Here is a 26702-nt window from a genome sequence, read left to right as displayed (position 1 = left end):
ACATGCATATATGTATATGTATATGTTCCTAAATATAGCATTCTCAGTCTACATAGTGTTACTTGTATGCATGTTTTCAGGGGTGACCATACGGTATTGGACAGCCAAGTGACTTATTGTTACTTTTGCAAGGCTGTGTAGATTTGACACAGCTTGGAACTTAACCAGTAAGAAAAGTCTAGTCCCAGGAAGCCATTTGTCAAAAAACAACTGTAGGCAAATAGTTTAACTTGGTGATTGCATGAAGCAGAGGAAGTGTTAGATGCCCACATGGGAAAGGAAAAATAAGCCAAAAGCTAGTAGAGTAACCAAGAAGCTAAAGAAAGGAAAGGCTAGGGACTGAGAAAGTTACATGGGCTTTGAAGGCCTCCGGTACACTCCCGAGCATCTCCAAAACTGTGGGATTAGAACCGCGAGCGTTTCCAGGGTCATGCATGTGCTGGAAAAAGGTCTGACAAAGCCCTGGGCAGGCTCTCAGGGTTTATGGCCTTGCCCACTTCCAGTTTGTATTCTCTGTGCAGTGAGGTGTACGCCTGGCTCAGTGCTCCTGCCACCATGCCTTCTCCACCATCATAGACATCGACACTAGACATTAAGTCAAAATGAACTCTTCCTTACGTTGCCTTCGGTCATGGCATTTATATTTTAATCAAAGCAACGATAAATGATACTGCTATGCAACTTATAGGACTACACTAAAGACCAGTGGGTTGTGTGCTTTTATGTGGTAATTAGCAGGTGATTTGAGTAACATTTTAATTAAACAGGGAGGGACACAGGACGGTGTAAATCATCCGACCTTTTACGTTCAAAAAGTTGATATGTAAATTTTGCTTAAGTTTGCCTAACTCAACACTGGGAGAATATGTAAGTAACAAAACGGGCCACTCTCCAAAGTACAAGGAGGGAGCCAGCCCTTTGGTTTTGTGTTTGGCTGGCTGGCTTTTAGTTTTATGAGGGAGGGTCTCATGGAGACACGACTGGCCTTAAGCTCATTATGTAGTTAAAGATGGTCCTGCCTTTCTGATCCTCTTGTTTCTATCTCCTAAGTCCTAAGTAGTTACAGGCATGCTACACAGCACTTGGTTTACTCGGTGCTGGGACTAAACCCAGGGCTTTGTGCATGTAAACAAGAACTCATTGATTGAGTCATACCCTTGGCCCATCATTTTAATTTTTGAACTCAGTGAAGACCTAACTATTGTAAAAATATGATTTCTTAAAAACAAATGAGCAAAAACACCCAACAATGGCTTCAATTTTTTTTTCTGCTTCACCCACTGTCCAGGCAGGGAACCGGCCACCAAATCCTGCCTTCTGGTGGGTGAATGGCTCAGGAGCAGAAGTCAAGTGGACCTTTGAGGAGCTGGGGAAGCAGTCCAAGAAGGCAGCAAATGTCTTGGAGGGTGCGTGTGGCCTGCAGCCTGGAGACAGAATGATGCTGGTGCTTCCACGACTTCCAGATTGGTGGCTGAGCAGCGTGGCTTGTATGCGAACAGGTCAGTGAGCAAGGTTAGGGCTCATTGGTGGGACTGGTGCTGACCACCAGAGCTTGGCAGTTCCCACAAGATTTGGAGGATGGAACAAAGAGAACCCCATAGGGGGTTCACTTTTCCTTTGCCTAGCAGTCAGAAACCTGATTGCTTGCAGAGGGTAGACAATGATATGATAATTAAAAGTCAACTGTTAACTGATGGAAGCAGATGTATGTAGCTGGAGAGCTTCTTTCCGGGTCCTGCCAAGCCCCCACAGTCCTGCAGCCCACTTATAAAATAAACACACAGATGCTTATATTATTTAAACTGTTTGGCCTAATGGCTCAGGCTTCTAGCTATCTAGTTCTTACATCTTAAATCAACCCATTTCTATAAATCTATACCTTGCCACATGGCTCATGGCTTACCAGTATCTTACATGTTAGTACTCATGGCGGCGGCTGGTAGCGTTTCTCTGCCTCAGCCTTCCACTTCCCAGAATTCTCTTCTCTGCTTGTCCCACATATACTTCCTGCCTGGCTAGGAGCCAGTCAGTGTTTTATTTATACAGAGTGATATCCACAGCAGATGCAGAGATTCACAGCTAAGCACTGGGTGGAGCTTCTGGAGTCCAGTCAGAGAGGGAGGAGGGATTATATGAGAAAAGGGATCAAGATTATGATGGGGAAACCCACAGAGACAGCTGATCTGAGCTAGTTGGAGCTTCCTGACTCTGGACTGACAGCTGGGGAACCCTCTGAATGTAGGTGACAGTTGTGTGGCTTGGGCAGTTTGTGGGGCCACTGGCAGTGGGACCAGGATTTATCCCAGCTGGCTTTTTGGAGCCCATTCCCTATGGAGGGATACCTTGTTCAGCCTTGATGTAGGGGAGAGGGCCTTGGTCCTGCCTCAACTTGATATATCAGACTTTGTTGACTCCCCATAGGATGCCTTACCCTCTCTGAGGAGTGAATGGGGGTGGGGTGGGAGGAAGGTTGGGGGTGAGTGGGAGTGAGGGAGGGAGGAAGGGGTAACTGTGGTTGGTATGTAAAATGGAATAAAAAAACCTTTTACATAAAAAAAAAACTTAAAAAAGAAGTCAACTGTTTAGTAAGGATAGAAGTGTAAGGAGACCTTGCAGTTTTTTAAAGCACCTACTATGTGCTGGGCACTGTTAAGAGATTTTTCATAATCAAAGCTTTGTTTAAAGTATTATTTATTTTTGCTACCAAATATCTCACTTTTGCCTACTCTATATCTTTTATTGATACTCAAATAAAATAACTCACAACTACATTTCACATTATGATGCGAGGTATAGCCTCCACCCCAACACTGCAGAAGATACCAAATCTGAAGTCAATGCAGTCCTACATCTCTAGTTCCTCATATGCACTTGGCAGGTTATAGTGATTGACTTTCTCTTATTGATAGTTCTGGCTGTCAATCATCTTCTGTCTTAGTTAAGGTTTCTATTACTGTGGAGTGACACCATGACCATGGCAACTCTTATAAAGGGAAACATTTAATTGAGGTGGCTTACAGTTCAGAAGTTCAGTCCATTATCGTCATGGCAAGGAACATGGAGGTGCTTAGGCAGACATGGTGCTGGCAATATCTTGATATGCAGGCAACAGGAAGTGGACTCAGACACTGAGCAGTAGCTTGAGCATATATGAGACCCCAAAGCCCTCCTCCACAGTGACACACTTCTTCCAACAGGGCCACACCTACTCCAAACTTGAGTACAGTCCCTAAATCACAACCAACAAATAACTTCTATGGGATGTGATAACCGAGAAGTGGAATGAAGAAGCACTTCAGGGCTGCAGGATTATCTCACAAAGACCTGAGTTGGACCCCCAGAACCATATTAAAAAGAAAAAAAAGCCCAAAAGGCCAAGCAAATATATACCAAGTATTATGGTACATATTTATAATATTATAAATATTATATTATAAATATTATAATATTTATAATCTCAGCCTTAGGGAGGCAAAGACAGGTGGCTCACCAGCTAGCCAGCTCGGCACACTTGGCGAGTTCCAAGCCAGTGAGAGATCCTATCTCAAAAACAAGATAATGGCGTTGGAAGAGTGACACCTGAGGTTATCTTCTTCCATCCTCCACACATGCATACATGCATAGCACCCACACTTACGTGAACACACATGAATGAAGAACACCATCCAACTCAGAGTGAGCACACGGGGCACTAAACTGTGCAAGCATTTGGGAGACGGGGCAAAGAGCAGGGAGAACAGGAGCTCGGCTCTGGTGCTGTGCTGAACTGACCTTTCCTCCTGCCTCTTGTTCTCACTAGATGTTTTCCTCTGTGAAATGAGTGGCTTAAACTTGAGAGGAAATACTAATAATTTGTGTTATGAGATATCAAAGGCTTTCAAATGTCAAGTTTCACACACACACACACACACACACACACACACACACACACACACACACACACACGGTCCTTATTCCTCGGAGGTGAATGGAACCTGCCACCCTCAGCACAGCTTTGGTTGAAGCACTGTGGGGGCTCTGGAGTCCCTGCCTGCTATACCTCCTTTATTAGCAAGTGATCCACAAACAACAAAAGGATTTTATTGCAAAATTTTATTTAAAAGGCATAGAAAGCAATTGACTACAGAGTTGCTAAGGCAATACAATATAATATATTTAAGATCATGGACTGTCAGTGTCTTAGTCAGGGTTTCTATTGCTATGATGAAACACTACGACCAAAAAGCAACTTGGGGAGGAAAGGGTTTATTTGGCTTACATGTCCACATTTTGGTCCATCACTGAAGGAAGTCAGGACAGGAACTCAAGCAGGGCAGGAACCTGGAGGCAGGAGCTGATGCAGAGGCCATGGAGGGGTGCTGCCTCCTGGCTTGCTCATTATGGCTTGGTCAGCCTGCTTTCTTGTAGAACTCAGGACCACCAGCCCAGGAATGGCACCACCCACTGTGGGCTGGGCCTTCCCCCATCAATCACTAATTAACAAAATGCCCTACAGCTGAATCTTATAAAGGCATTTTCCCAACTGAGGTTCCCTCCTTTCAGATGACTCTAGCTTGTGTCAAGCTGACTTAAATCTAGCCAGGACAGAACAGGTTTTACCACTGCTTTAGCTCCACAGTGCTGGCTTTATTACACATTAGCTATGTACTCTTGGGCAAACCATTTGATTTAGTTAAGGCACGAAAGTCTGAAGACCCATACTCTTTAAAAATGTACGGAGCGCTTATCACAATAGCATGCATTTCTGAGCATCATGATAACTAAGTGAAGTAACGTTGTAATGTCAGAAAAGTTCTTACCCTAGGCAACATCTTTTTCATTTGGTTGTTACTATTATTGTTCCCTCAGATGTCCCAACCCTCTTTAGCCACTCATTTCTCTGGCCTCTACATTAGAATCATTCTCCTCTCTAACAATTTTCTTTCTCTGTGTGGCCCAAGGTGTGGTCATGATTCCAGGTGTCTCCCAGCTGACAGCAAAGGATCTCAGGTACCGGCTGCAGGCAGCCAGAGTCAAGTCTATCATCACCAGTGACGCCCTAGCTCCTCAAGTGGATGCCATCAGTGCTGACTGCCCCTCCCTCCAAACCAAGCTTCTGGTGTCCAACACCAGTCGTCCGGGCTGGATCAATTTCCGGGAACTCCTTCGGTAAACTGAGACTCTCCAGGAGAGCAGCAATGAGATGGGCTTTGGGTGTTTTCCTTTTCAGCAACAGGATTGAGCATGAGCGGACTGAATCAAAGAGATACTGGCCAGAGACATCATCCTGTGACCACCTCAATGTTCAAGGTCACTCAGTTACTGGATGTGTCATTTCGTCCCAGTGTCCCCTAAAATGCTGCAAAGATTGCTAGAATTCTTAGCCAGAGCATGTGAGCTAAACTTTATGATACATTTAGTTCACAGAAGGCTGTCGATTAGAGAAACAGCTGCCTCTTGCCGGTGCTTGCTGTCTGCCAGGCACTGTGCTGAGTAAGCATTTGCCTCCATTCATGTGTGCAAGAAGGATCTAATAAGGCCTGTTCTGTGCTTCAGAACACTGGTGCTCTGGGATTTGGTGCACAGGACACTGTGGCAAGGAAGAAATCACCTTGTTTAGTCCTTGAAAGGAGACCCACAAGGTGTAATCTTATTTTCACCGGTGAGAAAACAGTGTTGGAAAAGTGAAGTGACTCACCTGAATTGCCAAAAAAGGAATAAAGTGAGAATTAGGGTGGGGTCAAGACTGCCGCCCTGTGACAGGGATGTGGTGTGGCAGACACTTACCTGGGGATTTGAGATTTTTGTCTTGATCAGGGACCAGAATGCCTGTCCTGGTGACTCACACCTGTCAGCCTAGCACTCGGGAGGCTGAGACGGAATTGTGAGTGTGAGGCAAGCCTGAACTACAGAGCCAGACCCTGTTGCAAAACACAATAAAAGAACAACAAAATATGAAAGGACTAATCCAAAACAGGCCACTGAGTACTGGACTCTTGAGCCTGGAATGTGCAGCTCAATGACCAGATAGACCTGAGTATTCGAAATACAAATTGTGTAATCTAACATCTGGCCTACTTAGCCAGACAGATCTGAACCAGGATCCTAGAAGTCCTCATTTTTTTCCCCACTTACATAAAGAAAAATTTATTTTGCCTCACAGTCTTAAAGGTTTCATTCCATGATTGCCCCCTTGATGAGGCGGTTCATCATGGCCAAAGCATGTGGCATTGCAAAACCAGTTATATCATGTGAGCTAAGGAACAAGAAAGGGAGAGAAAGGAAAAGAACAAGCCTTACAAGCACCTTCAAGAACATGTTCCCACTGGTCTAAGGCCTTCTATGAGGTCCACTTCCTAATGATTGACACTAGGTTGGATAGAACCAAGTTGAGAACCAAGAACAGTGCCTTTGGGAGACTTCAAGATGCAAACAGTAGCAATGGGTTGGTGTCAGAGGAGTCCTCATTTCTAAAGATCAGCCCATGACATTTTGGGGAACAGTCAGGTTAACCTAGATATATCCTTTTAATTTAAGTTGTCATTAAAATTACCAGAGGTTAAAAGAAATCAGAGTTCTGATTCATTTTTTCCAAGGTGGAGCACAAGTAATGGAATTTCTTTTAAAAATTAACTCAGAGATCTTACGACCCAGCCAGGGCTGAGAACCATGAGCTAGCTGAGTCTTCAAATCACAGAACTTGGGAAATTACCTAATCTCAAACCTCTAATTTTTGAGAAAACATTTGAAAAAATATCTCTACATTGAGAATTGAGTTAGGGATAGGACTATTCATAAATGAACAGAATTACACACAAACTCCTCAACCCCATTCAAAGAATATAGGGATCTGTTGTGTGTGTTTGTGTGTATGTGTGTGTGTACATATGTGTTGTTGTATTACGTGGTATGTATGTGAGTGTGTGTGTGTGCTTGTTCATGTAGGTGTGTGCACGTATGTGCAAGACAGAGGTTCCCACCAGGTATTTTCCTCTATCATTCTCCACCACATTAATTTTTGAGACAGAGTTCACTGAACCTGGAGCTCACCAGCTAGGCAGAATGGCTGCCCAGTGATCTCCAGCGACCCTCTGCCACTGCATTCCCAAGTCTGAAATTACAGATGCAAGCAGTTTTTATGTGGGTGCTAAGGATCTAAACTCATGTCTGCCCCCTTGCACTGTACTGACTGAACTATTCACCCAACCTCGTGGATCTTTCAAATGAGGTATTTGGGCATTTTGAGCCTCAATTTCCTCGGCTATAGAATTGTTGTAGGGCTAGTATCTTACTATTAAGGTGTATGCAGATAGCGCCCACACAGCACCTCATGCACGGCATGTTTAAATGGCAGTCCTGTCATTGTGAGAGCTTTGGCACTGCTTGGTGTTTTCGTATTAACAGTGTGACCTAGTATTCTCGACTTTTCCAGAGAGGCATCTACAGAGCACAACTGTGTGAGAACCAAGAGCCGAGATCCTGTGGCCATCTACTTCACCAGTGGAACCACAGGGGCCCCCAAGATGGTGGAACATTCCCAGTGCAGCTATGGACTGGGTTTTGTGGCCAGTGGAAGGTATTGGGACAGCTTGTCTAGAAGGTCCAAAACCAAGGTGGGTGAGTGATCAGAGGGGAGGGAGTGAAGGAGGAAGAGCTGGAAATGGAGGTCAGAGGGCAACCAGAGGGTAAGTCAGGAAGGCCTGAAGACTTTCCTCTGAGGATGATGAAAACTGTTAGATATTTTTAAAATTATATCAAAATATACAACACATAATTTTTTAACCATTTTTCTTAAAATTTTTCTAGCAGATATATAAAAATTGTTCCTAGTTATAGAACACTGTGTGACGGTTTGAAACATGGATGTGATATACAATCTTTAAGTCATGGTAAAATTACTCATGTCCTCAAACACTGGTCACTTACCTGTGGTAAAATAAAACACTCAAGGTCCTTTCTCTTAGGAACTTTTACCAGTTTAAGTGTATCGTCTAATAGCATTCTATACAATCACATTTTTGTGATTCAAAATCACCAGCATTCTTCTACAGAACTAACTTTCAATCTTCTCGAGCAAAGACTCTGGGCCCATTATATAACAAGCTCCCATTCCCCCCTCCCCTGCCTTCCGGGAACCCCTGTTCTGCTTCCCATCTCTATGAATCTGACTACTCCAGACATCTCTTGTGAGCAGTGCATGATTTTGAAATTTGCTCCTTTCTCCAGGACAGCATCTTCAGGGTTCATCCATTTTCTCTAAGTTTTCCTTACATTTACTTTTTAATTAGCATAGAAGGTACAGGATACCACAATGGCCTTTTCAAACACAGTGTGTTTCAGTAGATTCTCCTCCTCTCTCACCTCCCCCACCCCTGCTACCTCTGCAACACCCTGTCACTGGTCCTGGGTCCTTTGGCCCACCTCCCATCCCCACTTGTTACTTGTTCTTAGATCCTCTTGGTATCATTCCTAGTTTTGCAGGTTTCACATATACTTATGTATATACATATATATATCACAGGCTAGGAAATACATATGAGAGAAAACATGTGGGTTCTCTCTTTCTGAAATTGAGCCTCTTCACTTAATATATTTTCCAAATCCATCCATTTTCTTGCCAGGTGACCTAGTTATCCCTCTCCTGGGCAAATACCCAAAGACTCCATATCCTACCACAGGGATACTTTGCACATCCATGTTTATTGCCATTTTATTCATGGTAGCAAGGAAACAGAACCAGACTATACACCCATCAACAGAAGAATAAAAATATATATTATTAATATATAAATGTGACACATATTCAGAGTGGTATTTTATTCAGCTGTACAGAAAAATAAAAATTTCAGGGAAATTTCCCTACCTTTTATGACTCAAAGGGATTCCATTGTATACATATTCCATTTTCAAATCTACTCAACTGTTGGTAGATACACTCAAATATTATGGGTTACTTCTATATTGTACCTGTTGTCCCCATAGTTACTTCTTTGTCTCTCTGAAGTAGAATTGCTCAGTCATATGACAATTCTATGCTAAGTTTTTTGGTTTACTTAAGAAATATTGGATATTTTGAGCAGAGGTGTGGCATGATCCAATTTAGTTTGTAGAAGGTCCCTCAGGATGCTGGGTTGATAGTAAATAGTAAGGATCAAGGAATGAAGCAGAGTTAAGAAAGAGAACACTACATTAGAACAAAAAGCATAGTGACCTGTCTTGGGAAATAGAGATGACAGGAGTGAAAAGATTGTGAACAATTTAAACACAGATCTAATGAAATTTTCTGACAGTTCAATATGGAGTGAGCGTTATGTGGCTTTTTCTCCCAAGAATAATAGGGAGGAAACTAAGGAATAAGCTGGGCAGAGGAAGGAAAACCCAGAGTTATTCATTGGCATTGCAAACTCAATGGGTCTATTTAACATCTCCGTCCTCTAAACTGAAGTAGAGATGTAGAGGTAGAGTATAGATGTACATATGTAATGAGATTCCTCTCAGGGTACCAGTATACAAATGATAGTTAATATGTTGAGGCTGGGTAAGATTTGAAGAGAACGCAAAATATTTCTGCAGTGAAGGGAGGAACAGAAGCTGACTTAGGGGGAACAACCCATAAGGAGGACCAGAAGAAAGTATGTCCTGAAACCCAAAGGCAACCATGACAGCTTGTCTATAGTCTATGTTCACAGACATTGTGTCCCTTCCCTACGATGTTCCTTCTCTGTTTCACCACTATGGTTCCTACACATCAATGATGCCTATTCAAAAGTCATTCCTACTTCAGATGCATTTCTCAGACCCATCTCCACTCTCACTATGGACCCCATGAAAACATAGGATAAATCTTAAAAGATGCTCAATCAACATTTGTCAAGATAATGGTCTCCTTGCTCTGAGTTAGGTGTTTATTCTCTGTTATCGTACAAGACTTTGATTTTAACTCTTAGAAATGTACTCTCCCATTGACACTGGGTCCTCACTGAGATTCTTCCTGGACATCCATTGCTGCCCTGTGTCATAGAGATCCTGCAGCCCCTGTCTGCAGGACTGACCATGCCCCCCAACTCCAGTAGATCACAGATGGGGTGGATATTTGGGTGGGACAACACATAACCCTGGTTCTGGGCCTGGATAGTTGCAGGGTTGGTCAGCCCATCAGCTCTCCCTGTCTTAACCATCAAAGTGAGCTCTCCAGCATTGTCCTGGCTAGTTCACCCCTTGCAGAGATGAGCAAGAGGCATTGATGATGTAGCAGAGATTAGGGGCCTCAAACCAGAGCAATGATTCTTTGCGATGAACACCTGCATGTAAAAATGTATGGATAAAGGGGTTTACTTCATGACTCATTGTGTCATACTACAGCTTCCATGACAAGATTTTCCCTTTCTTCCTTTTCCCCACCTTTATCTCTTAATTTTTTTGGGGGGTGGAGGAGATGGGTGGGATTGAGAGGCATGATGTGAAGGACACAAGAATACATGAAAAGAAAGTTAAAAAATGTGCTCTCCCAGGATTTCTAGGATACTTATACTTACTAAACTATAAGCTTTTCAAAATATGACTATTTACTTCTACATCTCTCAGGCTGACTCCAGACTAATTTAAATGAGCATGGAATGGAAAAAAATGTTCTTATCACAATGTACTGAGATTAATTTTCCCTTGCAAGTACTCTCACTAAATGGTGACCTCCTTGAAAGTACAGGACCTGTTCTTTTAATTTTGTCTTCTTAGCCTAGGATCAAATGCAGAGAAAGTGTTGAGTAAGTGTTTGTTGAGATAGTAGTTGAGCTGATGGATCTTGTGTGGATTTGACAAACTTGAGTGGTACCTCCTGTGGTCTGAGCTCCAATTAATATTACGTGAACAATGAAATCCATTCTAAAGGTGGAGGCATTGACGAGGATGCTCTTACTTACTCTCACTTTTTTGGCAGGAGGTGGATGGCCTTGACTGAATCTGACATCTTCTGGAACACTACTGACACCGGTTGGGTGAAGGCAGCCTGGACTCTCTTCTCTGCCTGGTCCAATGGAGCTTGCATTTTTGTGCATGAGCTGCCCCGAGCTGATGCCAAAACGATCCTCAATGTAAGAAAAAATCCCAGTGCTGGGATCCTGATCTTTGCACACACTGAATAGAGGCCCTATCACTAAGCCCTCATTTTGAAACAGTCATACTATATAACCCAGAACAACCTTGCATTTGAGTCCCATGGGTTGAGATTATAAGTGTATACCACCATGCCAAGCTCTGAAACAACTTTTGTGTCCTGGGTGTAAATGAGATAAATGAAACATATGCTTTAAGGTGGTATGAGAAAAATGTATGAATCTGATGACAAATTCACTCAAAGCCTTCCGTAATCTGGTTCCTGTCCACCTGGCAAATTTTAATCATTGCTCATGCTCAATATAAATCCCTAGGCACAAAAGAATTTCATCTCTGCAAACCTTAGCAAAGCCTTTTACTACACGCCATGCCTCTCCTTCCACAGTCTTCTTCCCTATGTTCTTGTCAAAGCACAAGCTATTTGTCAAAACTTTAGGTAAAATCAAAAGTCTACTCCCCAGAGCATGTGCTGCTGTCCCAAACCTTATCATGAGCTTTCACCCTACCATACACCTGGCCCCTCCTGTCTTGTTTCTCTGGAGTCTTATCATGAGGTAGGAGGATTGACCACCCCAATGAAGACACTGAGTACTTTTGGTCTATCCTCTATTCTAAATGAGAGTTCTTGAGACATCAATGAGCCTATCTCCCCATACCATCTCTTTGAGACAAGCTGGGTTATATGTGGCTAAAAGTATGGGCTTCACCATTGGTCAAACTTGGACTCTCACCCTAGTCTCTGGACTTCTTTGAGTCCTACTTTCTACCTCTGAAGGAAAGTTCATACAGTTGTCATGATAATGGAAAGAAATGAGGTCCCTAACGCATTAGTTGTTGTTAACTCCCCATCATCATCGTTCAGGTTGGACTTGTTGGCCACACATGCAGTTTATTTTTTCACTGTCCCCAGCCATAGCACTATATTCATGATCTATTGCTACACTATACATTAAAATTAGCAGCTTTAACACAAGCATTTATTGTCTCACTACTTTCTATGGTTGGAAATCTGGGAACAGCTTTACCAGGTGGTCTTGGAGAAAAGAAGCCTTGTAAGATTGCTGCCAAGATTTCACCAAAGTACACCCATACTAACAGAGCATTGTTACTAGTCACCGTAACGAAAAGGCAGGAACAACCCAAGTATCCATCAGAAACTGAGCGTGTAACCCAAATACAGCACACACACACACACACACACACACACACACACACACACACACACACACACAAACACACACAAATGTTAGTCAGCCTTTAAAAGGAAGCCAATTCTGGTACTCTGCAATATGAGTGATGATTCTGGAGGACCTCATACTAAGTGAAGGAGGGCAGGACAAAAGACATATACTACATGACTCCATTTATATAAGGTACCTAGAATAGTCATATGAGTTCATGAAGAATGGTGGTTACCATGAGTCTAGGAAGAAGGTAATGGGAATTTAGTACATAATGGGGACACAGACCCAGTTTGGAAAGATGAAATAATTCTGGAGATGGATGATGCCACATGGTAAAAACACCTTCAAAATGAGTGATATAAGGAAATGTATGACATATATCTCTAAGGATAATTTATGTTTCTATGTGTTCACATGAGTGCAGGCAAATGAATGTGTGCAGGAATGTGTGTACATGTACTGTACATTTATGTGTGGAGGCCAGTGATCATCTTCATATGGCATTCCTCAGGTGGCACTCACCTTGTATTTTGAGGCAAGGTCTCTTTGGCCTGAAGCTTTTTTATTGGGCTAGATTGCTGGTCAGTGAGTCTTGGGGTCTACCTGTCTCTGCCACCTCGTGCTGAGTTTATAAGCATATACTACCACACTTGGCTCTTTCTTGTGGGTTGGGTTCTGAGGAGCAAACTCGGCTCTTATGCTTGCACTGTAAGCACTTTACTGGTTGAGCCATCTCCCATGAGCTTTAATAATAATTTTTACAGAGCTATCATCTAGGAATGCAGTCATCTCAGTGTAGGGTGAAGCCTGGGTAAGCTGTTTCACTTCTGGATTGTGGTTTTTATCATTTATGCACTAAATACTGGCCTACTGTGTATCCTTGTCCCAAGAGCAGTTAGAATGTACTCAAAGCCTGGTACCTTGTCTCCTCCAGAGTGAGTCACTCGAGAGAGGGAGAGAGGTGAGAGCATCTGAGACAGAAGCTGTCCTCTTCCTGTAATCTAATCTCAAGTGACTCCCACCAGGTCAACAGGATGCTATCGGTACCACAGACCAGTCTTGGTGTAGTCTAAGAGGAGACTCCATAAGGGTATAAATGCTAGCAGGTCATAGAGATCATCTTGACAGGTGCCATGCTTAGTTTTCTACTCCTTTGCTTTGTCAATGGGAATATAAATATCTAATTCACCCATCCCATCACACCTGAGTGTCTCTAAGAAAACTGTCTAAACCCCTTGTTTTGTTTAGACTCTCTGCAAGTTCCCAATAACTACCTTGTGCTGTGTCCCAACACTCTTCCGGCTGCTTGTCCAGGAGGATCTGACAAGGTACAGCCTTTCCTTGGCACTTCTGGGGTTCCCATATGAGGATGTATGTGCAAATCCACCTTCTTAATCCAACTCTTGTTCCCCATGGTTCTCATCTCTGTCTTCCTATGACTCTCTTGAGTCACCTCTGTCTCTTTCTAGGTCTTCATATGTCTCTCTTTGTCACTATCTTCTGTCTTTCACACAAAACACTCCCACATACCTTACATAAAGTTTCTAAAGATGATTTTAATTCATACCCAGAGAAAATGGAAAGGATCTAAGGCAATCCAAAATTTCAACACTTGGGGTAAACTTCATCACCACCATATACCACACCTACAGGCTAGTTAGTTCCTTAACATTGTATCTGTAACTTCTGTCACAGAAATTGTTGGAGTTCCACTGACCATCTATAGAGTGGGGTTGGTAGCCAAGGATATTTCATTTGCTTAGACTAACAAGTTCCACCACAGTATACTCTATATCTTCCACACCCAAATTAACCCAAGCCAGGCATTCCTGGGTATCTGTCTTTGAACACCCAAAAGAAGGTGACAACACTCTGTAGATGGCTCTTATCCTGGGCAAATCCAAAGCAATAGCCACTAGTTGTACAAGACTATTTGCTAGGATATTGGGTGAATCCCCTCACCAGTCAGTAACGTACTAATCCTGACCCATGTCTCCCTTTTCTATCCTTTCCCAAGGTATGCTCTTCAAGTGCTCTCATCTTCCTTAACCATACTCTCTGGCCATGGAATACCCCAAAGAAGGGAGGACTTACATGGCTTTGAGTGTATTCCTATAAATATAAGAATTCATCCCATTCAATTCTTGTGAATATCTCTACATTGTAATTCTGGCTAGAAGCAGTCCTCGGGTAATTCTTGAAGACTAATTAGAGGCTGGCTGGCAATACTAAGTAATTCAGTTGAATCAGTGGACTCCAACCAGGAGGAGAAAATTGTTGAAAATGTATTTATACTTAGGATAAATTTTGAACTGAGAGGCAGATTTGTTATTTATTTAATATCTTTGGAAATTTTAGATCCAATTTTCAGAATTAGGGGATTCTTAGAAGACTATTTTTAATCTCTTAGAATTTTTTAATTGATTTATTACTTTGAGTCAGATCATTACCTTAATTGATTTATTATCTATCAGGTTTTTATAGGTAAATTAATTTGGACAATTGATTTTATCCCAAATTTAGATAGGATTGACTTACTTTAATGATTTGGTTCTGCAGACCATATCTGCAGAGAGAGGTTGGCCCACATGGAGCTGACTGTGGTACAGAAGGGAGTTTGGTGTCTTTGGGGCTCTGAACCTCTAGCAATGCCAGAGGGTGGGTAGAAATGTTTGTGACATAGACGGTCTTGTCTTCCTACTTGAGAAAGGTACAAGTTTCAAAGCCTGAGACACTGTTTGACGGGTGGAGAGGCCCTCAACCCTGATGTGAGGGACAAGTGGAAGAGCCAGACAGGCCTGGAGCTCCATGAAGGCTACGGACAATCTGAAACAGTGAGTTGGTGTCCCAGGTCACCTCATTTGAGCCCTCCAGCCCATCGTAGAGGATCACTGACCTATAGCAGTTACTCACCTCTCCCCAATGCCTGCCAGAAATTGCCTTGGCTCTGGGGTAAACTGGCAATGAGATGCCATTAGCCATTCTTCCTTTTGGTTCAAAAGCAGTCTTGGGTAATTAATTTCACATACACCATGGCCTGCACAAAAGCCTTCCTGATACCATGATTACTTTTATGTAGCTGTGACAAAATATCCTGCAGAAACAGAGAAGGGAGACTTACTTTGGCTCATAATTTTAGAGAGTCTAGTTGTGATCACTTGGTCCCTTGATCTTGGAGACATTATGGCACTGGAAGCCCATGATGGAAGAGTTTCGATCTTGATATTGTTCAGAATGGTCTTCCCTTCTCAGACACCCTGCCTTCTAGATGATTCTAAATTCAATCCAGTTAACAATGAAGATTAATACTCATAATGCTAAAGGAAATTGTCATCCCAGAATAGCCTACAATGTATTTTTAGTAAAATCTTAAGCAGTGACCTCTGCAGCCATCTCAGCAAGATGTGGGGGTGAGTGAGTCTGTGAGCTTAATGATACAATTTAGGTCTCCATCCGTGAACACTAATTAGAGTTCCACATAAAGATGTGTTGGCTATGGAAAGGAGATAAAGAAAAATTAAGGATAAGGGAGGGAAAAGGATGAGAGGGAGGGAAAGAAAGATGGCGGAAGAAAGAAGAAGAATGGATGGTAGTGAGAGCAAGTCTGAGGCAGGAAACAAGAGGATGAGGCCCCCCTCATGGACACTGATTTCTCTCCAGGTCCTCATCTGTGGCAATTCAAGAGACTCGACAATCAAGTCTGGATCTATGGGGAAAGCAAGCCCACCTTATGATGTGCAGGTAGGCAGCCTCTGCCCCCTGTGCATGGAGCCCTCCATGTGCTGGGGAGTATAGGCTGGTGGGTACCACAACTGTGTAAACGATGCTCTGATGCCATGCAATCTCTCCATCAGATTGTAGATGAGGACGGCAATGTCCTGCCTCCAGAAAAAGAGGGGAATGTTGCTGTCCGCATCAAACCCACCAGACCCTTCTGTTTCTTCAACAGCTATCTGGTAAGAGGTGGGGATCAGCTGTGAGAAGTCTCAGCAATCATTCATGCCAAACCTTGAGAAGCACGTTTTGTAAATATCTATAATTTTAACCTTGCAATAACTGCATGAAGTGGGTTGCTATTGTTATTGATCAGGAACTCTGTTGTCGATAAGGAAACTACAAAGGTATAATGACTTCTCCAGTGTCACGCAACTAATATGCAAGGTTGTAGGCTTTAAAAAGAGTGTGTTGAGAACACAAACCCGTGCCGACTTAATCATGATGGCAAAGGATAGGGAAAACTAGGTTCAGGGAAGTGAAGGTTCTTACCAAAGAGCCAACTGCAAATTTGTATCAGAGTCAAGTTTTCAAGGTGTTTCTTTCTGGTTTGCTGGCTGGGTTTGTACCCTGGAATTTCAGTCCAAGGTTCCAAAATAAGACAGTAATTATCTCTCCTCGAGACATACTTTGGCTAGAGCCTCTTCAGACTTTTTTTCTATAAAACTCTCAAACCAGGATGTGCATCAGAAACACCCAGGAAGCTTCAACTATTATGATGCCTACATATCACTTAAACCAAATCAACTAAACTTTTGAGTGATGAGGGTCAGCCTCTGGGTAACTCAAAAGTGCAGCCAAGAATTGAGAACCACTCATCACAGAGATACCATGCCATTCATACACTAAGCTGACTGAATGTGCATTTTAGAATCAACTTGTCAAGATCCATAAAAACATTTGTTAGCAGTTTAACTGGATTTTGCTTTGTCTGTAAATCAACCCAGAGAAAGCTGACACTCCACCCATTCTTTCTAATTATATTAATCAATTTAGTGCGTGTGTGTGTGTGTGTGTGTGTGTGTGTGTGTGTGTGTGTGTGTGTGTGTTTGGGTACATGCATGCCAGGGAGTATGTGTGTAGGTCAAAGGACAGCTTGGGGAAGTCAGTTCTCTCCTTTTTCCATGTGGGTTTGTAGATTGAACTCAGAACATCAGGCTTGGTAGCATACACAACTACCCACCAATCTATTTCAGCAGCTCCTACTCATTCTTCCTATCTTTCCGTTTGTTTCTCTCTCCTCTAATGTTCTATAGATTGGTAAGACTTCTGTGACTCTACCTTTTAGATCTTTGCTAAGATACATTCTTAGATATTCATTAATAGCTGAGCTTTTCCTCAACATGTATTTTTGAACAGAGATAACATTTACTTGTGAAAAAATGCATCCATGGCAAGTGTACAGGCCAGTGACTTCTGGCGACTGTGTGTGCCTATGTAGCCATCACTGCAGTGAAGATGGGAACATTGTCATCACCTCTAAGAGTTCTGTGAGATCCTTTACAGCCAACCTTCTTTACCTGAGACCTCAGGCAATTGGTAAATTGTTGTTGCTATATAGCATTACATATACTATATATTAACTATATACTGTATACAATAACTATATACTAATTTTGTTTTCTTTATAAAAAATATACGTGGAGTCATAAAAGATCCATTTTTTTGTATCTTAAACTCAGGATTTATTTGCCAGTCACCCATATTTTTGCATGCATTAGTAATTTTTTCTTTCTATTAACAAATAGTAAATTTTTCTTTAATTTTTTGGAAATTTGGGGCTGGAGAGTCAGCTTTGTGGATGAAGCATTTGCCATGCAAGTGTTAGGACCTGAGTTTGAATCCTCAGAACTGGCCAAAAGCTGGACAGAGTAGCATGAGCGTCTGAAATCCCAACTCCTAAGAGGAGTTGGAGACAGGAAAATCCCTGGAAGCTCACAGGCCAGCTAGCTTGGAGCATGCAGTGCAAATAAACAATGAAAGATCAGGCAGCTTGGTGCATGCGGTGCACATAAACAATGAAAGACCAGCTAGCTTGGAGCAGGCAGTGCACATAAACAATGAAAGACCAGCTAGCTTGGAGCAGGCAGTGCACATAAACAATGAAAGACCAGCTAGCTTGGAGCAGGCAGTGCACATAAACAATGAAAGACCAGCTAGCTTGGAGCAGGCAGTGCACATAAACAATGAAAGACCAGCTAGCTTGGAGCAGGCGGTGCACATAAACAATGAAAGACCAGCTAGCTTGGAGCAGGCAGTGCACATAAACAATGAAAGACCAGCTAGCTTGGAGCAGGCAGTGCACATAAACAATGAAAGACCAGCTAGCTTGGAGCAGGCGGTGCACATAAACAATGAAAGACCAGCTAGCTTGGAGCAGGCAGTGCACATAAACAATGAAAGACCAGCTAGCTTGGAGCAGGCAGTGCACATAAACAATGAAAGACCAGCTAGCTTGGAGCAGGCGGTGCACATAAACAATGAAAGACCAGCTAGCTTGGAGCAGGCAGTGCACATAAACAATGAAAGACCAGCTAGCTTGGAGCAGGCAGTGCACATAAACAGTGAAAGACCAGCTAGCTTGGAGCAGGCGGTGCACATAAACAGTGAAAGACCAGCTAGCTTGGAGCAGGCAGTGCACATAAACAATGAAAGACCAGCTAGCTTGGAGCAGGCGGTGCACATAAACAGTGAAAGACCTGCCTCAAACAAAGCAGAAGGAAAGAACCGACAGCAAAAGCTGTCCTCTGACTTCAGCACATGTGCCATGGCCCTAATGTGTCCATATTTACACACACACACACACACACACACACACACACACACACACACACACAGATTTTTAGAATCATGGCTTGACTTTTTCTACCCTCTACCCTCACCTCCTATCAATGGGGTTTCAAGGCAACCCATTACTTCATATCTTCTACTCAGCGCATTCGCTTATCCAGAGCCAATTGCCCCGTGTGTGTCCTCCTTGAATTCAACTCTTCTAAGGATGCTCGTCAGCATTTGCTCTAGATCCCACCTGGAAGCTCTCATCCAATTAAAAGAGAGGAAGCCACACATCTTCAGGACTCCAGCCTCCTGCCCTGTAGGAAATTCTGGACAGCTTGAGTCTTGAGAACCAGTAGGCTACCTGTTGAAGGGTTGCTGACCTCCAGTGTGGGATCCTCAGGCAGGGACTGGCCTAAGTGGTTGTGCCCAAATGACCCTTCACGGTCTTCCCTTGTCTTAAAGGACAATCCTGAGAAGACAGCCTCATCAGAGAAAGGAGACTTTTACATCACTGGGGACCGAGCCCACATGGACAAGGATGGCTACTTTTGGTTCTTAGGGAGAAATGACGATGTGATCAACTCTTCAAGGTCAGCAATTTGCTCTTTCCTTTTCTCAAGGTTCTACAAGGGAAGGAGAGCCATTTGGAAAAGCTTCTTTTCTCTTCCAGCTACCGGATCGGGCCTGTTGAGGTAGAGAGTGCCCTTGCGGAACATCCAGCTGTCCTTGAGTGTGCTGTGGTCAGTAGCCCAGATCCCATTCGGGGAGAGGTAAGCAGTCAGGCGAGAACATAACTGCATTGTTTTCATCTTAGTAGCACCTCAATGAACAGGAATGCTAGGTCCCTCCTTTGGTCTCAGCTCCACCCCTAGTATCACAAAACCGAAGCCCCACCCTCAGTCACTCATTGCTTCTGATTAAACAACCTTTAAATAGTAGATGCACTCTACAAAGACAAGATGGGAAAATATAAAGTGTAATTTTACTTGGACACCAGACAATCCAAATGAGGCTGCTGATTCGGCAGGAGATCTCAGTGGAAGGGAAGACACAGACCGCCATTAATCCTCTCCAGTAAAAAATCAACAACAACAACAACAAAAAAAACCCACTTCTTTTCTGTTTTCAGGTGAAGACCTAGCAGGCTCACCAGACATGACTGATGGGCTGTAGCTGGAAGGGATGACCAACTTGAGGGATGACAGAATGTTTCTAAGTGGCCTTGATTTGGTAGAAAGATGAGACAAATTTAATGGGCTTTCACAGGACAAAAGCAAACTCCTTTTCTGTGGGTCCCAAGAGAAAGGAAAGAGCAGACCCTAGGCACAGCTATGCCCACAACACCTGACAGAAACAACCCCAAAAAGGGAAGCCTTAGTTATTTCCCAATGTCATAGTGTTTAGTTCTTTGTGGTGGGAAGGGAGAGCAGAGCAATGAAGTCCATGGCTTGACTGGGGATGGGGTGTAAGTGAGTGGTAGATGCTGTTCGTATTATAGCAGGCCAGGAAGGAGACAATCAGGCAGGAACCAAGGGACTATATATATATATGAAGGTCATATATATATATATATGACCTTCAAAGACCCACTCTTAGTATCCTACTTCCACCAACTAATCCTGACCTCCTAAAGTTTTCAGAACCTCCCAAAAGAGTGCCAGGAGCTGGGCAACAAGCATTCCAACTGTGTGTGGCGGACATTTTAGATTCAAACATGATCCATGGCTCCAGCATGGTCCTAGTGTGAAGCAGTCTCTCTGTAAAGTTGGAGTTGTATCAGTCTGCGTTCATGGAAACATTATGGCCAGCGATTCTCCAAGTCTGGTCCTCAGATGATTCATGGTTGCTTCATTCAAGTTATTCTTTAAAATACAGATTTTTAGGCTTCAAGTCAGGTCTGCTGAATCATACTGCTTGGAGAGGAGGTCCAGAGCACCAGCTTTGGCCTGAAACCCTTTGCCAAGCGACTCCTCATTAAAATTTGAGTTTGGTATAGGAAGAGAGAAGTGTGACTTTCATGTATGTGCTGGAGAAATCAGACATGGAAAGGAATACGTGGCTATGAATACTGTGGATTAACTAGAGCACTGATAAGCAGACACCCTCAAGTGATTCCATAGAGAGTACTTGGAACACAGTCTGGCACATAACAGGTACTCAATAAATGTTTCATAGTAAACATGGTAAGAGACAGCTCTTCTTAAAAGCCAGGTTTGTCTGAACACAAAATGATAGTGAGCTTACACCTCTGGGAAGTGTGCAAAGACACTACTCTTTAACAAAAGAGAGTTAGTCGTTTAATGTTGGTGTAGACCTACAAGCAAGTGGCCTGTTAGGCTCTTCCATTGCTATCAGAAACTGTTTTAGTTTTGAGATTATAATATTACATTTCTCCCCTTCCTTTCCCTCCAAAGCCTTCTTGCCTTCTTTCAAATTTGTGACCTCTTTTCCATTAATTGTTATTACATGTATATATGTATCTACATATATATTCCTAAATATAACCTGTTCCATTTGTATAATGTTACTTGTATATATGTTTTCAGGGCTGACCATTTGGTATTGGACAATACCAAAAGTCTTCCCTAGGGAGGACTGTTTCTCCCATTCTCATCATTCCCTGGTTGCCTGTACTTCTTTGTGTAGAGCTGACATCTATGGCCTTCCCCCATCCACTTTGACATTTCTATTGGTGTTATCCTCGTTCAGCACATGTTGAGGCAATCATATTGGTGAGACTTTATGGGTGTAATTTCTGACATTATTAGGAGGCACTGTTTGAAGGTATTTTAAATTTTATTTATTTGTGTGTGTGTGTGTGTGTGTGTGTGTGTGTGTGTGTGTGTGTGAATAAATGTGCATGTGTGTCACAGCACATGCGTGGAGGTCAGAGGACAAACCATGTGGGCTCCATGGAATGAGCTCAGGTCATCTGGCTCAGCATCAGATGCGCTTACCCTCGGAACCATCTCCAGCCCAAGGAATTACGTTTTGAACAATTGTTGCCTCTTTATCAGGAGGCAAATTGTAGGAGAAACCTAGGCAGACAAAGCCAAGGTGCAGAACACCAGCTGGACTGACTGAAACAGAAACAGTGTAACTCCATGTTTGCTGATGGGAAATGTACAGGCACTCTCCAAAGACCCAGCAGCCCCTGAGCAGGGCTGTGTTTTCTTCTGCCTGGACAAGCCCATGTCCCTCTGTCCTCCTACAGGAAAATCTGGAAGTAAATGGCCATTGACGTTGTAAAGTTATGTCCCCCAGTGGGTTTGCATCTTCGGGGAATCCATGCTGCCTCCTAATGGAGTCGTTACAAGTATGGCGAGTGGCACAGGAAATGAGGCTCCAAAATGATCCCACAAAAGCCAGTAACTCTTCAGTAGTTTATTCTTAACAGGCTGACAATAGGGAAATGGATGGCATTCACTTCCCTGGCTGTGCTCTAGCAACTAGTAGAACTAGTAGAAACTAGTAGAACCCTCCTGATAGGATAGTGTAAGTAGCCACATATGCACAAGGTTAGCCTGAGAAGAAAAGCATCATTCCTGAAGGCTTGATGCCTTCTGGGGTTCCCTCCCTGCAGGTGGTGAAGGCATTTATCGTCCTTTCTCCAGCCTACACATCTCATGACCCAGAAGCACTAACCCAGGAGCTCCAGGAGCATGTGAAGAAGGTGACTGCTCCATACAAGTACCCCAGGAAGGTAAACACCTGGGGTCCTAAGACATAAGCTGAGGGACCAGATGGGTGCCTGCTCCCTGGACTGGCCTCCTATATAGGGCAAGGCTCTGTGCCAGAGATATGCACACCCCAGCTACTGCTTCAGCCTTGTTTGTCTTTCTTTGTTGAATCTTTCCCAAAGTCCATTATGGTCTTACTCTAAGAATTGACCTGCTAATGAGAAGCCGTGGGTCTGGTGAGAGGTAAAGGCCCATGTGCTCTAAACGCCAGCAGTTTTAAATGTTGTTTCCTGGGGAAAACCCTGAATTATGGGAGCTTTCCAATGAAATAGTAAAAGTAACAACTTAAGAAAAGGGTCATTCTGGGAAACAATGGTTTCTAAGCATAATGGTATCTGTTTGTTTGGTTACCAGGTGGCTTTCATTTCTGAACTGCCAAAGACTGTTTCTGGAAAGATCTTAAGAAGTAAATTGAGAAATCAAGAGTGGGGGAGATGAGGTGCAACCCAAGAAAGATGACGTGATGCTCTGAAGGTCCTGAAAGGAGAAGGAAGCAGGGTTGGCCAGCCCCCTCCTTGGAGCACTATCCCTTCAAAGAATAGGCATCAAAGATGGTCAGTTTCCAAATGGGCATTGTGGGATGATGCTGGTAAAGGTGAGAGCATCCCTGATTCAGAGCTCACCGCCAATGCCCCATCCCTGACTGGAGAAATCCTCAGCATCCATCCATTGGTTGTATGAAGAGAATTCTGCTGTTCCTGTTCCTGGGACAGGCAGATCACCACAGCCTTAGGGTATTCATGGTCTCATTATGCCAGTGGGAATATTAAACTTGACTTTTGGGATGAAGGCATTTGGTAACAGCATCTGGGCCATGACCCTGGCAATACTCTTTCATTTAAAAATCACACCTTTGGGACTCACTATAAAAGAAATGATTCAAAATGCTGAAAATATTTGATATACGAAGATATTTGGTGAAGTATTGTTTATAACTGAAAACACACACAAATGTCAAAACAATAGAGAAATAATTAAATCAATTAACACTAGACTGGCCAATTAATGTAACTATTCTATTACTGACGCACAGCTTGTGTCCTGAGGGGGGGGGAACATGTCACATTATAGTTTAAAGGGAAAACGCCACTGGGAAGCAACTGTAAGGAAACACACTAGAGGCATCACTGGTACTTTCCCTTAGACACTTGCCCTCTCTCAAGTTTTCTTAAGAAACAGAAACAACTATTTTATAAACAAGTTATTTTAGAGAGGCAATCCTCTCTTCTGGGCCTGGGAGATGGCGCTGATCATAAGTCACCTGCTGTGTAAGCATGAGCACCCTATTTTCAGATCCCAGATAGCCATGTAAAAGTCCTGTGGTTGTGCACATCTGTAACCTTAACCTTAGGGTGACAGGAAGACAGGAGGATTCCCAGAGCTTGCTGGCCAGCCAGTCTAGCCAACCAGTGAGCTATGTGTTCAATGAGAGCCCCCATCTCAAAAAGGCAAGGTGGAGAACAAGAGTGGAAGAGAGTAGCATTGACTGTCGTCCCCACATATACTACACTATACACACATATGTAGCCCCCCAAAGAAACAGTCTTCTAGACACACACACACACACACACACACACACACACACACACACACACACACATACACACACACACACACACCCCATGCCTCATGTCTAGCTTTCGGTTCACAAATCGATGCTCATCCTAGAATAGTAAATATCCCAGGGCACAGTGGCAAGAAGCCATATTCTAGGTCCTGAATCTAGAAGGCAGGGCTCTGGATGACTGAGACTACCCACCAAAGAAAGAAGCTGATGGAAACTCAAAGCAGCGCCTGTGACCTCTACCCAAATTCCAGCATTTCGCCTCACTAGTTAATATGTGTTGATTGAGTACCTACTCAGTGTTGGAGCCTGTGAACATGATAATAAGCAAAGTCAAACTGTATGGGTTTGCCAAGGCTGCTACAGGCACGTCCCAGGATGGGTTGGCATCAACAGCAAAGATCTGTTTCCTCAGTTCCATGGGCAACTCTAACATTAAAGTGTTAGTAAGCTATCTCCACCTGAGGCTTCTCCTCACATTGCAAGTGTTGTGTTTGCCCTGTGCCTCTGCTGCTCTTCTCCCCCACATGCCAAAGACTCATACATACTCGCATCTCAATCTCCAGTTCTTTTAAAGACACCTGTCACTTCCTACTACATTAGGGCATTTGGATGTTCACAACCTACCTTAACTTCATTAATCTTTTAAAGACTTTGACTCTGAGTAAAGGGCAGGGGGAGGTAGGGCACGTGGGAATTGCAAGCTCCAGGGGCTGCCTGGGCTATAGAGTAAATTAAATTCAAGGCTGGTCTGGGTGATTTAATGTCTCAAACTAAGTCAGTAAAAAAGAAGAGGTTGAAGATATAGTCAGTGGTTGAGCATTTGCCTAACACGTTGAAGGCTCGGGATTCGATCCCTAACAGCACAAAGCAAGGGAGTAAGGAAGCAAGAAAGCAACCAAACCCTGTTTCCAAATCCAGTAGTCACTTTCTAAGGTTCTGGGACTAGGATTTCAACAAATATTCTCAACCCATAACACTGCTTACAAACTTCAGACTACTGGAGCTAGTGTTTGTCATGGAACAACAGCATTAAGAACATGACTGTGATAAGTGGCACAAAGCACACAGTGACTGACAGCACTGGGGGATTTAGGGTGCACGGAGATTGCATAGGATTCCTCTGGTGGAGCTGGGCAGATGTCCTAGCAGTTAAAGACCTTGCTATACAAGTACGAGGACCAAAGTTCAGATCCCCAGAAACTCATGTAAATGCTTGGTATGATGGTCCAGTCCTGGAAAGGAGAGATAGTAGATTCCTAGAGAAAGCTGACTAGAGAGGCCAAACATCAGAAAGCTCTGGGTTTTGACTGTGGGATACTGCCTCAATGGATAAGGTGGAAGAGCAATGGAGAACGGTTCCTGACATCAAACTCAGGCCTCCACATGCATATGCAACCCCTGCCTCTCAATGTGTGTCTGCATAGCCTCACACAAATACATGCATATGTCCCCACTCATACATGTGTACCCACAAATGTACAAAAACACGCATACACACATGCAGATGATGCACACACCCATGAAAAGGGTGCCAGGGAGAGAAGTCTCTAGAGAACTGGGGTTGAGGAAAACGTGGACACAGATAAAGAGACAGAGAGTGAGCCCTCTGGACAAAGGATGAAGGCTGTAGAAATGCCTCATGGGGAGATAGAAGAGAGCAGATGGTACTGCTCAGAGTACTTCTGTAGTGAGTCTTTCTCTGTCCTGCCAGCCAGCTCCCAAATCACAACATAGAGACTTATTATTAACTATGAAAGCTTGGCCAATACCTTAGGCTTGTTTCTAACTAGCTCTTATAACTTAAATTAACCCATTTCTATTCATCTATGTGCTATCACATGGCTTGTGGCTGTTACTTCTCCTCCTGCATGTCTTGCTTGTTCCATGTCTTTTGGCATCCCACCCTTCTTCTTCCCGGCATCCTTTGTGCCCCCCAAATCCTGCCTAGCTATTTGTTGTTCAGCTTTTTATTAAACCAATCTGAGTGGCACATCTTCACAGTGTACAAAAACATTATTCCACAACACACTTCACATTCAAGTAGAGCCAGCCACACCCACGTAGTTCTCAGAGCTTCCACCTCTGTTCTCCCGTGAGCAGATAGATACTGATAATATCCTACTTTATAGATTATTGTTTGTTGTTTTCTTACTCTTTGTCTCTTTGGGGGCCCACCACCCAGCTCCCAAATAAATCACACATGGAGGCTTATTCTTAATTATAAACATCTGGCCTTCCCTTTCTCTTACTTCTGAACATCTTACTCTCACTCTTACTCCATGGCTTGCTGTGTGGAGTGGCTGGCTGCTGTGGGATGTTCTGTATGGCAAATGTGTTGCTAATTAGTCAATAAATAAAACACTGATTGGCCATTGGCTAGGCAGGAAGTGTAGGTGGGACAAGGAGGAGAATAAAGCTGGGAAGTGGAAGGCTGAGTCAGAGAGACACTGCCAGCCGCCACAATGAGAAACAGCATGTGAAGATGCCGGTAAGCCATGAGCCATGTGGCAAGGTATAGATTAATGGAAATGGATTAATTTAAGCTGTAAGAACAGTTAGCAAGAAGCC

The 26702-nt window shown here is 43.4% G+C and overlaps 1 protein-coding gene across 2 annotated transcripts in view; it reads left to right on the top strand.

Annotated features, from left to right (window-relative positions):
• Positions 1-23559, top strand: part of Acsm5 (acyl-CoA synthetase medium chain family member 5) — a 28015-nt gene extending 4456 nt beyond the window's left edge. The window contains exons 3-14 of one of the 2 annotated variants that reach the window (XR_008212911.1): positions 1289-1499; positions 4941-5148; positions 7412-7555; positions 10916-11069; positions 13524-13603; positions 14986-15109; positions 15936-16016; positions 16130-16231; positions 19290-19417; positions 19498-19597; positions 22442-22530; positions 22922-23559. Coding sequence is in view for 1 of the 2 variants with exons in the window: in XM_052712542.1 (XP_052568502.1) it covers positions 1289-1499; positions 4941-5148; positions 7412-7555; positions 10916-11069; positions 13524-13603; positions 14986-15109; positions 15936-16016; positions 16130-16231; positions 19290-19417; positions 19498-19597; positions 22411-22530; positions 22922-23005 (1536 nt within the window). In the remaining variant the exon portion in view is untranslated. Of the gene's footprint in view, positions 1-1288; positions 1500-4940; positions 5149-7411; positions 7556-10915; positions 11070-13523; positions 13604-14985; positions 15110-15935; positions 16017-16129; positions 16232-19289; positions 19418-19497; positions 19598-22410; positions 22531-22921 lie in introns of both variants that reach the window. The other variant, XM_052712542.1, reaches the window with a different exon arrangement.
• Positions 23560-26702: the final 3143 nt, after the last annotated feature.

The sequence above is a fragment of the Peromyscus californicus genome, unplaced genomic scaffold (assembly GCF_007827085.1).
Source record: "Peromyscus californicus insignis strain IS unplaced genomic scaffold, ASM782708v3 Scaffold_4__1_contigs__length_199733344, whole genome shotgun sequence".
NCBI lineage: Eukaryota > Metazoa > Chordata > Mammalia > Rodentia > Cricetidae > Peromyscus > Peromyscus californicus.
This window is presented reverse-complemented; position numbering and strand designations above follow the sequence as displayed.